Here is a 16,421-nt window from a genome sequence, read left to right on the forward strand (position 1 = left end):
CCTCTCCGCTACATGGGGGCTTCATTCATTCCATTCCTGACCCGGTCGAATGACTGGAAACAGGCTGTGGATTTTCATTTTTCTCCATTCCAATTTACTGACACTTTAATTATTCTATCACTGACAAAGTCAATCAGGCTACAAACATCAATATCTTTATGAAGTACAGTATAAAGCCCACTCCATTTCTTGACTCTAAGTTATTTCCAGACCAGTATAGTTTATAGTTTAGATGGAGGTGTCTTATTCCTGTTGCTTTTCACCTTCCATTTGGTTTCATTCATCTCCATGATAAGAATTTTCCTCCTTTCCATCATATCAACTATTACTTCAATTTTATTTGTCATTGTTAGAATATTCAAGGTTCCAATCCAGCAACTTGGTCTTGATTTAGGTTGCATAGCTGGTGAAGCTTCAGGCTGTTAGCCGTCATATGCACCTAGCTGTTGTCGTCGTCTTGAGTTCTTCGATCCAAGGCTCGCATTTGTCTTGAAAGCGATTGCAATTACTCTCCAACTGACTTGCTAGGCCTAACGTTAGAGAAGATTTTCTGTCAGGATTATATCCCGTAACCTTTAGCAGTCCCCTGACACATCTGCAAGGCAGCAGGTTCCTGTTGAATTTATGTGTCATTTCCTACAAATAGACTTCAAATATTATATAGTATATTATATAGTATTCCGTTGATTTTGGAAAACAAATGCTCATGCTCCTCCAAATAAAACACTTTAGCCAGTTGCTGGCAGTGGAGACGAGTCCTTGGTTCCTTCACCAACCAAAAATGAACATCCAGGAGATAGTGGGTTCGAACCGTACTGTTGGCAGCCCTGAAGATTGTTTTCACACCAGGCGAATGCTGGGGCTGTACCTTAATTAAAGCTATGGCCGCTTCCTTCCCACTCCTAGGCCTTTCCATCCCATCATCGCCATAGGACCTATCTGTGTCGGTGTGATGCAAAACAAATTGTAAAAAAATAAGTGAATATAAGAGAAGACTGGAGGAAGCAACAAGAGCTGAAGATCTGCAGATGTTGCTAAACTGTGTGGTTGAACACAGTGCTGCAGCAAGTCTGCATTTAAACATGAAAAAGACCAAAGTAATGATCATAAGCAGATATGTCATTCAACCTGTTAACTTGATAGTAGCTGGCACATCACTGGAGCAAGTCCGATGCTTTAAATATCTCAGCAGAGTACTTAATCACAGCTGGAACATTGCAGTTGAAATTAGGTCCTGGATTGAATAGGCAAGGATTGCATTTAAGAAAATGAGCAAACTTCTCTGTAACAGGGACTTTAAGATCAATCTCAGTCTCTGTTTATTTCAGTGTTATGTATTTTTTGTCTTACTTTATGGTGCAGAGATTTGGACCCTAACAGAGAACACCACTCAAAAAAAATTTGATCCTTTGAGAAGTGATGCTACCGGCAGCTGCTCAGAATATCATGGATTGACAGAATATGTAACACTGAAGTATTCCAATTCTTTAAGCCTGCAAGTCATAAGAAACGCTCCATTAAAGTGTAGTAATAAATCAAAAATGGTCTGCTAGCCAGAACATTTCATTACGATTTATCACAGTATAATTTGGAAATGATTATTCATAATAATACAATTCAGAGTTTCCCTGCTCCCAAGAACATATCTTCACTTGTATATATCCATAATGTAGGAGCTGTCATGTTTTGATGTGGATTTGGGAGGGGGGCTGATGGCTTCAAGCGATTTTCACAGAAAGCAGTGTAGCAGGCAGCTCCCTGTATTCTTTACTCCCTGTGGAAGAATTATTGTACTTTATCCCAGTAGTAGAAGAAAGATAAGAAATTTTAAAAATGTTTCAGTATTCTTCATTATGTCTATTACATCAGATTCATTCATTTTTATTTTCTTCCTTTAGGGGTATCCACGGTAACTATGCAGAGGTTACCTGTTAATAGCCTGAACCTGGAGCTTTTAGAACAACTTCATGGAGCCTTCACCACTCTTGAAAACAACAATTGCAGAGGAATGATCCTAACATCCGTATGTTGTTTCACTACTATTATTGAATAATTATCTAGTTAGAAAATTCACAAATGCTTGTAATCAAACAAGAGATTTGAACAAAATATTTTGTTCGAAAATCTAGATATAATTTTTTGAACCGTTCATGTCTGTACTATTTTTACTACATTTTCACCAACAATCTCTACTTGAGATTTAATTAGAATCTTTAATTCCATAAAATACCCCATGTGATCAGTATGAAAACTGAATCTGTTGATGATAGCATAGGTAAGATACTCTTTCCATAAAATGAATTGTGTGTGATCATACAATCCCCACCCCTGTATAATGAGAAGTAGTTTTCTGATTTTGAGAAATGTTTGAAAGTTGGGATAATGATGGTGATTTCTGCTCTAAGGAGTAACACAATTTGAATATCTGTTGCTGAGTTAGATTGTCTAGAACCATTCACACATCTTAATTGATACAGTTCAAGTTTAGACAACCCTGTGCCCAGAGGGTTCACTTCCCACCAAAATAAAAAGGAACTTGACAGATTTAAACAGCACATATGCATTTTTGAACATTCAAACCATTAAATCAAAAGTATTAGAAAATCATCATTTGCAAAATAAAATAATTGAATTTAATCTGAAAAACTATACCATCTTTAAAGGTTTCTCTGAGAATGTAGCTAACATCTTTAGTGAAAAAAGTAAATGAAAGATTTTAATTTTGTGAGAGATACAGACCATTTGTTTTAAATAAATAATTTGTGACGTATGCTGCGAGTGTTTCTATGTTTGGCATACTTCAAATCAATTCTGGATCATTTAAAAATTGTTTTAAATTTAATTATTGGAATTTGTGGGACACACTGTACTGCATATGGCAATTTTTCTGGGACTTGTACAAGACACAAGCTTCGAGAAGTGTCCAAGAACAAGATAACTAGCGTCAAATTAAATGTCTAAATTCCATTGACTTAAATAAATTCGAAAGGTAACTCCTATGCGGTCGTTGGTCATTAACTTTGTTGTGCTGTTTCCTGTTGCACCACCTTTGGGAAGCATGTCTCAGGGTAGCTTCATTCTGTCTTCGGGATTATGTAGAGCAGACATGTTGTCCAGGAGCTCTATGCTCCATGGGGAGCTCTGGCTTTTCTTGGGGTAAGTAAATCTTAAATTTCCTAATGTGACTTGATTTGAAATCTTAATTTGTCACAGGAGTTTACCCATCGATTTTACCAACGTTAATCAAAACAAATTCACAATAGTGTAAATGTGTTTTACATCCATTCTAATGTTTGCATGAAGCAAACTCTTCTGACAGTCAGTTTCTGTACCTTAAAATTAAATTGCTCACTAAGTTTGATATCAGTAATTCTGCTTTATTTCAAACTGTTTTCCTATGACCTGTATATTTCTTTAGTGAAGATGGTCGCTACACATTTTCAACCTGTAATTGATTAAGTATCTTTTATTTGAATATCGACCCACTCTGCACAGTGATCCAATTCGCTTTCACATCTTAACTTCAGTTTTATTTGATGTCTTACCTTTTTTCAAGATCAGAACCAGTAAAGTCACTGTAAGTCTGCAACTTAATTACACCTTGGTTCACTTTTCTATTTTAGTGTTTGTGCTAGTTTGCTTTATTTCCTTTACTTTTGTGTTTTTTTAATGATAAACAGGTTTTAACTAAATTATTCTTTATTTGAATTTTCGTCACAGAAGTTTATTATCTATTGCCTCATAGCGTCCATTCCGTTTTCCACATCCTGCCCTTTTAGTTGTCGTGTATTTTACCTTGTTTTATATTGATTTTATGATTGTGTTTTAACGATTCTAAATCTAATTCATGTTTTAAAATTCCCTTCTTTTCTTGGTTAGCAAATCTTAGATTTCCTAATGTAACTTGATTTTAAATCTTAATTTGTCACAGGAGTTCACCTGTCGATTTTACTAACACGAATCAAAACAAATTCACGATGGCGTAAAGGTGTTTTATATCCATTAATTTTTTTATCATGTGACTGCTCAAAGAGGTTACATAATTCACCATCATACATTATTTGCACTCCAGAACAACTTCCTAAAAAATTTGAAAGTTCCATTCTGCAAGTTAGAGAAAATAGTTATACAGATACTGAGGGATTCTCTGCAAATCATTCATTTCCATCTATTCCTGAGGAGGTGACAAACACTCCTCCCCCACTAACCCTGGAAAAAGAAGATAACAGGATTAACGATTAAATTTTCATTTTTTGATATTTTTAAACTCCATTGAAATTGAAGCTGTATTCCGGATATCCAGATGGTCACCCTCATTGGAGGAAGGATGATTTATTTCTTTAATAAATCTCTCTCTCTTCACACCTGAAAGTCTTTGCTTGGGTCTTTTATTAACATCATATAAATGCAGAAAATGGAGATCTAGTTGAAATATGTAGGCTATATACAGTATTTGAATGGTTATAAGCCTGAACATGTGTGACAATTTTTTGTCTGCAATTTTTGACACATCTATGATTTCTTCAAGTGGATCATGTTTCAGATATACCTAACACATTGAGTGCCACATGCTGCTGTATGGTGTTATGCTGGTCTTCAAATCTGAGAGGCCATGACACTATATGGCAGCACAACAGAATTTTGGGCAGTGTGCTGTTGAAGGTCAACTGTGACGTTTATTCACACTACAATGGTACTACATGAAGAGTGAAGTACATGGTCCATTCCAGCTATGTATTTTCTCTGTGTATTACCATACGGTGCCACAGTATTCTTCCAAAATCACTGATTGGCCAGTGGTTATTCTCACAAGTTGTGATGGGGGTTTTTGCACACCAGGTAACATAAATATAATGGGGTTTGGTCGCTGCTGGCATTATTAGGTTATCTAGCTCAGCTGCCAATATATCATATGAGTGTAGAGATCAATAACCATATTAACATACATGGTCGTACTAACATAAAAAAAATTACACAGTGCTAAATTACTAGCACAATAATATGATAAATGTCAAAGAACAGATTCCCCAAATCGCTTGCTACCAAGTTACCAATGTTGACAAAACCAAGCTCGACCATCAAGTACTATAATTATATATACTTGGTAGTGAAATAATACACAGAATACAGTGGAAGCGGGAAGAACATCGTAGAATAATTGTAGTGAGGTCTCTGAGGCTTCGAAGAATGCATCAGCTGAATGGTGATGGCTGAGTGGTCGTAGAGTTAAGAAGCAAGGCAGTCTAGAAGAAGAAATTGGTAGATGATGATAGAATTCGTCATCGGTGAGTAGTGTTCATTTCAAATTGCAAGCACATCAGACATTGTTTATTTCTTGTTTACGTGTGAATTATCATGCTATTTGTATAGATTTGTAAAACTGTAAAGAAATGGAAGATATAAAAAATATTCTTGGTGGAAAGGGTAAGCTACTTGCCAAGAAAAGAACTAGTGATCAGGATATTCGTGGATTATGATGGAGAGAAAGATTTAAGTGTTGATGACTGTGAATATAATGCTAGTGATGATGATTCCAGTGAGAGCATGACTGGTGCATAGTGTGATACAGATGACCATGGCAATACTGAAAGTGATGTTATAGGCGGGGATGATTCTGGTGCAAATGGTGTAGACAGTCATGGACAATAATGACTGGGGCCCATGTGTAGGCATACAGAAATTATTCCATTTACATACCAGGAGCTTCTAAACCTTCAAATTGATATTCCTACAGTAACACCATATAAATTTTTCCAGCTGTTTCTAACAGATGAAGTTCTTGATTTAATAGTACTACAAACTAATGTGAATGCAACTCATACACTAGAATCTATGCAGATTAAGTGGTCTAGTCATTTGAAGGAGTGGTTTGATACTACACTCATGTTCATAAAAACAGAACACCTTGAAAGACTAGAGATAGAAAGTTCATATTCACAGGACATGTTCATTAGTATGTTGTGCAGAAACAATTAGCATTTCAGTCACCTAGGTTCAGCATGTGTTCTGTTGCCTGGTAGGCACTGGGTCCTCCATGGGCACTGTTAACTTGTTCCATGCGTGATGGCATCGACGTGTATAAGGTGCGAATGGAATCCTGGAGTGTAGCCATGCATGCTGCATTCACCTGGTTCCACAGTTCATCTTTGGTGGATGGCTTTGGGTCACAGCGCTGCATCCGTTGTTTCACCATATCCCACACATTTTCGATTGGTGACAAGACCGATGATCGGGCGGACCAGGGCAACAGTCTGACATCCTGTGACAACAAGAAGGCACATGTTCGTGCAGCAACATGTGGTCGTGCATTATCCTGCAGAAATATAGCATCTGGGGTGTCGTGCAGAAAGGGTATGGCTACGGGTCGCAGGATATCATTCACATAGTTCAAACTGGTCACATTGCCCTGGACACGCACCAACTGTAATTTGTGGTTGTACCCACTAGCACCCCGCACCATAAGGCCTTGAGAAGGTGCTGTATGTCTTGTGCGAATGCAGTCAATGTGATGCCTCTTCCCCTGTTTGCGTTGAACCAAAATGTGGCCATCATTTTCAAACAAACAGAACCTGGATTCATCCGAAAACACTATCTGCTGCCATTCCTGTCCCCAGTGACGTCGTCCATACACCATTGCAGTCTAGCATGTTTATGCACATTAGTCAAAGGTAGGTGGAGAAGTGGACGATGCGCCGGTAACCCAGACCATAATAAACGGAGATGGACTGTCACTCCTGATAATGTACAATGTGTTACAATGTCCCACTGTTGCGCCAGAGCCAAGGAGACGCAGATCTGTCCTGCAGTGCCATTCGGATGAGGTGTTGATCTTCTCGTGGGGTGGTCTGGGTGGTGCGACCAGACCCATCTCATCATATTCTGCGGCCTTCTGTGAACCATTGTGTACACACCCGTTGCACTGCGAAAAAACTTCGTCCCACATGAGCAGAAATTTCCTGGATGGATGCATCACGTTCTCTCATGTCAATAATGCGCCCTCTTTCAGACTTGCGCACGTCTGCTCAAGTCACACTGATCCATTACCTTCGGTTTATAGCGACAATGAAAGCCGCAGGCACATTTTACCAGTCGGTGGTGGTGCGCCAAGATATCGATGTGCACCTTGAACCTGAGGACCGACATGGTTCACATTGATGGTTATGAATTTCATGTTTTTGGTCCGTATTGAACTGAGAATAATATATAAGTAATAATAATAACAATGTAAACGTTTCCACCTTTTCAATACTACAATATATTCACAAAATTACAAATTACACGGTACTAGTTTCGACCCATCTAGGGGTCATCATCAGCCGTATTGGAGCAAAGATCATTTGTGGCGAAATCCTAAGAAAATGTTATTTTAAAGAATAACAAGTGAAATGAGATGTTATTCTTTAAAATAACATTTTCTTAGGATTTCGCCACAAATGATCTTTGCTCCAATACGGCTGATGATGACCCCTAGATGGGTCGAAACTAGTACCGTGTAATTTGTAATTTTGTGAATATATTGTAATATTGAAAAGGTGGAAACGTTTACATTGTTATTATTATTACTTATATATTATGGTTCACATGCTCATCATTTCTTCGAAACATGCTAATGCACATGTTCATCACATATGAACTTCGTATCTCTAGTCTTTCAAGGTTTTCTGATTTTTATGAAGATGAGTGTACAAAGGAGGAAATGTAAGTTTTTATAGGTTTGAGATTGTAGATGGGTCTTGTACGAATGCCTTCATTATCAAATTACTGGAGCCAGTTTTCCGTATATGCAAATAGTGTAGCTGCCAAGGCAATGCCAAGAATTGTTTTCAGTTACTACAAGATTCAACCAATGTTAAATATTCTGCCTTCATGAGTGTGAATATTCTAGGTGAAAACCTTGTAGTTGATGAATCATTGATTCCCTGAAGGGGTCACTTATCATTCTAGCAATTTATGCCTGGTAAGGCCCACACGAATGGTGTTTAAAGAATTTAAGCCGTGCGACGATATGGGCTACACCTACAAAACAAAAGTACACTCGGTTCATTCAAGATCAGATACCACAGAGCCCGACAATTACTAGTCATCAATTGAGACAGCTGAGCTGCTACTGGACTGCAAGACACGTTTTATTGGCACAGTTAGGAATAATCAAAAAGGTTTACCAAAGGATGTTGAAAATGCGAAGCCTGACCCCAACTTGGCAGGTTTTGATCCTGCTTCAGTACTGTGGTATTTGTATGTTGGGTATTCAACCCAAAGACTGGTTTGATCCTCCACAACTCCGCCAATAGCTATCATAGATAGCCTAGGCGTCACTGAAGAGGCATACTAGAGAAATGACGATTGATGTAGTTTCCCGTTACTTTCCTCACTGAGCCATATCAATCTGCCAAGCCCACTGAAATGCATGCACCAACCGACCGTATGAGCTATATTTTCACACCATTCATAACAGGGACTGGCTGCATAACGAATGGTATTACTAGCTTTGTTCATGCCTCGGTCACTTTCATATTGTCAAAGCAAGGATGAGACAGACAGGTCAATGAAAGTAACAGATTTATTCTAGCCCATACTAGAAGACATAGTGTACTGCACACACTATATATTGCCAGCAAAGGCGTGATGGTATTTAAAGGTGCTTAAATATGTCAGCCTCATATCAGTAGATTTACTGGCACATTAAAGAACTCCTGTGGGACTAAATTCTGGCAACTCGACATCTCCAAAAAGTGTAAAAGTAGAAAAAGTAGTTAGTGGAATGTATAGTAGTAGCAGTAGTAGTAGTAGTAGTAGTAGTAGTAGTAGTAGTAGTAGTAGTAGTTTTTTTTTTTACGAGGGAAGTGTGGGAAATCTTTCATTAGACACTTGTGAGGGTCCGCACTTCACAAGCGTGTGAGATTCCTACTCACTAAAACCCACACACCCTTTTCCCACGACGTATATCTCCGCCCCGGAACCGCTCTCGCATTACTTCAGGGCGGTGTCGTGCTAATTTGTTAGGTTTCTTCTTCCTTATTTCTCCTTACTGCTGTTCATGAGCATTCATATCTCTCTTTTTCTGACGCAGGATGCCTTCTACATATACTGCTATCTGATCCCAAGATTCTTGGTTTCGTAGCATCGCCTGCACAATAGTTTCTGGCGTCAACTCTCCTTGCTCAGTATATAAACATCTTCTCTGAGTTGACCAATGATAACAAACGAAAAATGTATGAAATACATCGTCTATATCATTGCAATAAATACACGCCGAGTCGTTCGCTCTACCTACTCTATGTAGAAATTTACGGAAGTATCCGTGACCCGTCAATAGTTGCGTAATGTAAAAGTTAACCTCGCCATGAACTCGGGCAACCCAATCAGCTAGGCGTGGTATCAGCCGCTTAGTCCATTTTCCTCGAGGATCTTCCTCCCATCTTTGCTGCCACCGCTCCATTCGTTGCCTATAAGCTAGCTCCTTAGCGCGCTTCTTTCCGAGCTCTCCGTGAGTTCGCCAAACTTCCTGTCTCTCTAAGGCAAGTAAATCAATTGGTGCTACCGCTGCTATCGTAAGGACCGCAGGTTCGGATACTGTGCGATACGCGCTTGTAATAGTAGTAGTAGTAGTAGTAGTAGTTAAAATGGGAAGCTTAAGAAGGGAGAAAACATTGCAATGGGGAGTGGAATTGGATTAACTGTGATGAAGTAGAGAGATCAGTGAGACATGTCAACCAAAAATTCTAATGATTTAATTGCTATGGGCAAGAAGAACAGAAAACATGAAGATGTGGTGAAACCGAAATTGATAACAACAAGGAGGAATAAATATTGCACACTCATTTTCTTTGCATCATCCTGCAATAAGAAAAAACATCAGATGGCACCTCAAGGTAGCAGATGATGTTCTTTCTGGTACTGCCGTTGAAAATGCACTGCTTCTGTACCATAAGACACAGCTGGGACATGGTCATCACTCTGCTGTATCTAACTAACGATTCCATTAAACTTACTTCGAAGAGAGAGAACCACTACCTCGGGGAACCCAACAAGACCGAAGGAAAGAAAACTACCAGATAAATGTTATCAAGTGTAACATTACTCGTACTTCTGAAGGATGTTACTACTCGGTATCAAATTTTTTCTTTCTTTCAGTATTGCAGGAAAGCTTGAGGTCATTGCCAAAGCTGCTATCAACCACTAAGTAAGGTCATGGGCAGAAAGGCTGCTGCTTCTGCTGCAAATAAGGTTGTCAACTGTCTGCACAACCTGTCTTGACACATTTTTTCTTTATCTAATTTCAAAGGTCACTTAAAGGATTGCTACCTAATCAACACTATATCAGTTGTATTAAATAGCCTGTTTTACTATTTCAGAACTAATTTCTGTCCCTATTTAAGACCATCTTCAGTTAACATACACAGGCTTAAAAAACATAAATAGCTCGCATATATACAAAAAACGTAATATTAAAATTCTTTAGAAATTCACATTTCAATAAAATTTTGTTTCATCATAAACACTGCATACTTGACAGAAATGTTAATGACTGATGTGTACATAACATGTTTCTTGCAATTTATTTTTTATCATATTGTGTTCATTAATGTTGTATCTTGACCAGGAGAGAAATATGTCTGGTCACCTGTTCGCTGTTGCTCGCTTAGCCCCACCTGGTGATCATGTGTAGGGTACTTTAAGGTTAAACCTACGGACGTATCTGTAAAGCCATGCGCTAAATAATAAATATCATATTGTGAAAATATTTTCTCTAAGGAGTATGTTCTCACATTTACGTTTGTTGGTTTGGTAGTGTTCTTAAAAACATAAAACCTATTGAAGCTGATGTATTAATAATATATTGTGAAAATGTTCCTTGTTAATGAATAGGTATTTAACACTTGCTCATATAAAATCTATTATAAAGTCCTTTTGATTATGTTTGTTGGAAAATGAATTCTGTATTTAGGCTCTGTATACACTCTTTTTGATGTTCATGTGGTATTACTAAATTAGGTGGAACATCTTTTAAGGGCCCTTCATTGAAATTAGGAACTCATCAACACGGAATTTTCTTTATCAGACGTGCTTTGAAGCCTTTCACAAGAAAAAGTAACCGAATGTTGAAGGTAAAAAAGGCTACTGCTTGTGCTGCAATGAGGGTATCACTGCCTGTCAGTCCTGCCAAGACTCATTTTCATTGTTCTGATGTGAAAACTTTTCACAACAATATGTAATGTAATATTCTAGGGAAGTGTTAATATTTATGACTGTATTTTGCTGTATTGCATTTTATACTTGTAAAATTCTTTATCAAACACTCCACAACCTTTACAATACAAATAGTTTGTCTTTATTTTAAGACAACATTATTAAAATTTGATACCTGTTTCATCCTCTTTTAGGACATCTTCAGTCAAAGATATACAAGAACCTACATAGCAAGGACATTAAACACTTTGAATGTTGACTGAAAGTTCAAAATCACATGCATTCAATTAAAATGCGATGTATTTGACATCATATTGTGATAACTACTGTATTAAAAATATGAGCATCTTTAAAATAACACAAATTGTGATCTTTCTTGTGACTGGCAGTGTGATGAAAATTGTTATGCACATGTTGTTAACTGCTGTAAATCTATCAGTAGAAAACACAGGCTTGATGTCAATCAGTTGATTCCACCTAATCATCACTTTACTCATGAGAGGGGAAGAACTTTGTTGTGCGAGGTGAACAAAACTACTGAACTGATGTAGGACAATGTAAAACTATCATAAAAGTATTAAAAATCAACCACAAAAATGAGCCCACAGGTTATTTTGAAAGCTGTCTTTGCAAAGAAAGGGAAGAAAGAAAATATTGATTCACTGCTGGGGAAAAAAAAAAAAAAAAAAAAGTACGGAAATAATTGGAGAAATGATACATCTTTAAAATTTTACAGGTACAATATAGATGTGGAAGGTACTGAAGGTACCCTCACCAGGATTACCTGATTCAAGAACTGGGGAAAAATTCCAAAGAAAAGCAGCTCGATTTGTTCTGGGTGATTTCCGACAAAAGATTAGCGTTACAAAAATATTGTAAAGTTTGGGTTGGGAAGAATTGAGAGAAAGAAGACGAGCTGCTCGACTAAGTGGTGTGTTCTGAGCTGTCAGCGAAGAGATGGCATGGAATGACATTAGTAGATGAAAAAGTTTGAGTGGCGTTTATAAAAGTAGGAAAGATCACAATATGAAGATAATGTTGGAATTCAAGAGGACAAACTGGGGCAAATATTCATTTATAGGAAGGGGAGTTAGGGATTGGAATAACTTACCAAGGGAGACGTTCAATAAATTTCCAATTTCTTTGAAATAATTTACGAAAAGGCTAGGAAAACAACAGATAGGGAATCTGCCACCTGGCGACTGCCCTAAATGCAGATCAGTATTGATTGATTGAGCTGAAGATGATATTGACATTAAATTATTACCTTGTGAACCAATAATTGATTCACCAGAACACCGTAATTGAAAAATTTAGTGAAATACCTGAATTATAAATGACAGTGCTTTTATTTTTCTGTAATTTAAAATAAGACTGAAAGACTGATTGCCAGTATTCTTTTGCATATACTTCCTTTATTCATATAGCTATGATATCGTGCCATGTCATTTTCACATGTGACACGGAATAGGACACAAAAGAAACAGGAATTTACCATGGATAGAATTTTTAAAAATTCTTCTATAAATTACTACTACTCTTGTCCTATCTGACCCAATGACTTTAAGTCACTCAACCAAGCAAGTTAGCTATGTGGTTCAGGTCGTGTAGCTGTAAGCTTGAATTCCAGGGGGTAATGGGTTCAAACCTCACTGATGGCAGCCTTAAAGATGGTTTTCATTGGTTTACCATATATAGCAGGCAAATGCCAAATCTTTAATTCGGATTCTGAATCTGACCATACTGTTGTATGTTATGGACTAAGAGATGAACACACTTACGAAGTATTCCTGCATTTTCTGAGTTTAAAAAAGAAAAACATTATGGCACAGATAGTAACAAAGATTCATAGAATTTAGGAATCCCAGTTTTCTACATTTTCATAACTAATTTCTGTACTCTACAAGTTTGTCACATTGCTAAAACTCAGATGATGATGATGATGATGATGATGATAATTGTTACCACATTACAGGTTACATTTTATAAAATATTTAAAACACAGTGATAATAAAAATAAAACTTCTGGATGAAAAACAATAAAATCTTTTAGAACTCTCACAATGTTCACGGCCTGAAAATTGCTTAAACCATAAACAAACAGGTTGATGGCAGCTAAGAAAGGACATGGGAAGCAGCATGGAAATCCCTGAGAGTATGGATGGTTACTTTTGCATTGTGGGGAAGGAAACGTGGAGAGTAATCACCCTTAAAGATTTTAATTAAATGAACTAACAAAACAGCGATTAAAATTGATGAACAAAATCAAAACCAAACAGCAATACGAAATAAACAAACTCATTTACAAATTAAGGTAGATTTGTGGATCTTCATTACAAGTGATGTCAGTTACAAATTATTTTGAGAATTGAAAATAGACTTGACATAATAACATAAATGAGATTTCAGAAAGAGGCATGAACAGATATTAACACAGCAAAGAAAGGGGAAGATTTAAAAAAAACTTAACACAGAGGCCAGTTAAACTGTTGCGATTTTAAAAACACTTCTAGAAGGGAGCATAACTTTAACTGAGGTGAAATTAAGTAACACTGCATTATGGGAGGCAACCCCATAGGGAAATTTTAAGTTACACATTAGTTACAATTTTCTTAAACAAAAGAAAAGGGAATTGCCTCCAAATATAAAATTATATAAAATAAAAAAATAAAAAAATAGAGCTTGCCCCAAGACTGGTATTCCATGACGGGGTGGAAGCAGAACTGCATCCATCCTCTTAGGCTGGTCAGTAACAAAAGACACGGTAGAGAGCTTCGCTCCCATGGACGAGTAAAGTGCCGGAAATGGAGCAACCCGCAGAAAGCCAATCAGGCCACTGAATTTTCTCCTGACATTCACCAATTAAAAACACTTTTTTTCATACCAATTGTAGCGTTGGTTCGAGACAACGCGTACACAATAATAATAATAATAATAATAATAATAATAATAATATTAATAATAATAATAATAATAATAATAATAATAATAATAATAATAATAATAAATGTTGACATAAAATGTGAATGAAGAAATAGTAAAATAACGCAGTGGCGGTGAATACACATCAGAGCATGGAAACGTGACGAATAACTTTCAATACGCAAATTTAAATCAAATACAAGGGAACACTTACATGCCGAAAAATGACAACTAAGGAAGGATGTGGAAGCTGCTGGAGCCCTATGAAGTCCATGGGAAGGTATGGCGTTATGGGGGAGAAAAGGTTTACGATCATCACCTCGAAACTCATCATATTAACATAATCAAAACCAATATTACAAGAAACAAGATCATGACATAGCAACTGATACATATGCACAAATGAAGGGTGTTTAAAAGACTTTAACAAAATACAGTTCCACGACACGGAATCAAGACATACTTAAGTAACTTAGAGAAAATTTGGTTTAACATAGAAAGGTGATGCTACATTACAATGTATAGTTTTAAGACGAAAGTAAGTGATAGAACTGAAATTACGGCAACAGGAACCTAGGTAAACTCGGACACGTTAAATTTAAAACTTTGAAAATGACATTAAGCAAGGAAACACCGAAATACCAAAGTAATTAAATTAAATCAAACAAAACCAGAAAACACTGAGAATAACGTTGAAATAACACTTACCAACAAAAACTGGAGTTCCTGAGGGAAGCTCTCGAGCGCGAGTGCTCGCTAGGGCAGTCGGATGTAAATGACGCCGAGTACACGCATCATTTTTCCAAAGCCGGCGAAGACCGGAAATAGCCCAATCACAATTAACCAATAAGATCAAACTTACACTAGATTCCTGTTTGCCAATACAATTGCATGATCATATATGGTCATTTCCTGGCCTACTGATGCGAAAGGAATTACATCACCTGTTTCAACATCGGTAACCGCGCGTGTGGTATAGGATGCTTCAAAATCACACCTTCCAAAATTTTACATCAGATTACAATTTTGACATACAGAATTACAGTAAGCTTACATACAAAAAAATCCCTGTTTGCATCTTGCGATGTTCATACTGTTCAATATTTCTTGATGTTTCCTTATTTTATAAAATTACAAACATGTTCCAATTACATAAAAAAAGTATTCCAGCAGAGTCCAGAGTTACAACCAAAAATGAAATCCTTCAGACACGTTAAATAAAAAAACTTTAAAATTATATTTCCCATAGTTCCAGTTCTCCGTCTCACCACATATTTCACCAATAGGAATGCTTTTTGAGATCTTTTTTTTGACGTAACAGGAAACTACTGGAAATATTCTTCTAAAAATGGCATGTGTAGGTAAACGTTGTTTCACAAGTAAAATATTAAAGCTTGAAAATACCAGTTACAACAAAACTTTCACATATTAATAATGACAGTTTTGTACAACCACAGCTACATAATAATTTAAACACCAACTTTCTTCAAACATAATAATTGTAATATTCTTTAGAGTTCCAATTATAATTTTTTTCTTTCACAGTTCCAAAATGATAAAACGATTAATCATTTTTTTCGAAACAATAGATCCATTATTCAAAATAATAAATCTAATTTTCAAATGTCAAAAAATTAGATATTTTATACATACAATTAATTTCTTTGAGAACAATAGATGAGTTTTTCAAAATATGATTAAGAGATTTCGATAACTTCCCTCCAGCTGTCCCAATTCTGGTCACAATAATAGTAAATTTTGTGAAATTTAACAGAGATAAAGAATGGGCTCTAAGAATGAAAAGTAATTCCTTTATGGAAGTGAATTTTAGATTATTCTTGTTGAATCACTCACATTACCTCATTTTGCTTATTGCGATATAATTTACAACAACCTAGGAGTAGACTGGGGAAGGAAATTACAGTGTGCTCAGAATGCTTGTGTAAGATTTATCTGTGGACTTTGTTACGCTGACCATGTCACACCATCTTACACACAGCTCGGGTGGCTTCGCCTGCAAGAACGACACACACTTCATACTCTTTGCTTTTTGCATAATATTTTTAAAATTTCTCAACCAGCCTATCTCCGTGATCGCATCATGCTCCTCTCCACAGACCATAACAAAAATACCTTATCCTGCAGCACCATGTGTTTATCCCTTCCTGTACACAGAACAGCAATCTACACAAAATCATTCACCGTTACCGCAGCCTGACAATGGAATCTCTTACCAGTGGACGTCAGAAGGATGTCCAGCAGCTCAGCTTTTAAACATGCCTGTGTTGAAATACTAGGTAAACATGCTT

General features: G+C 36.8%; 1 protein-coding gene across 3 annotated transcripts in view; it reads left to right on the forward strand.

Moving 5' to 3' along the window:
* The window catches only part of LOC136878891 (enoyl-CoA delta isomerase 1, mitochondrial), a 204,695-nt gene that overhangs the window by 64,994 nt on the left and 123,280 nt on the right, over positions 1–16,421 (forward strand). For all 3 annotated transcript variants that reach the window (XM_067152473.2, XM_067152472.2, XM_067152471.2), the window contains exon 3: positions 1,899–2,023. In XM_067152473.2, the coding sequence (XP_067008574.1) occupies positions 1,899–2,023 (125 nt within the window). The remainder of the gene's footprint in view (positions 1–1,898; positions 2,024–16,421) is intronic.

Source organism: Anabrus simplex, chromosome 8 (genome assembly GCF_040414725.1).
Source record: "Anabrus simplex isolate iqAnaSimp1 chromosome 8, ASM4041472v1, whole genome shotgun sequence".
Taxonomy (NCBI): Eukaryota; Metazoa; Arthropoda; class Insecta; order Orthoptera; family Tettigoniidae; genus Anabrus; species Anabrus simplex.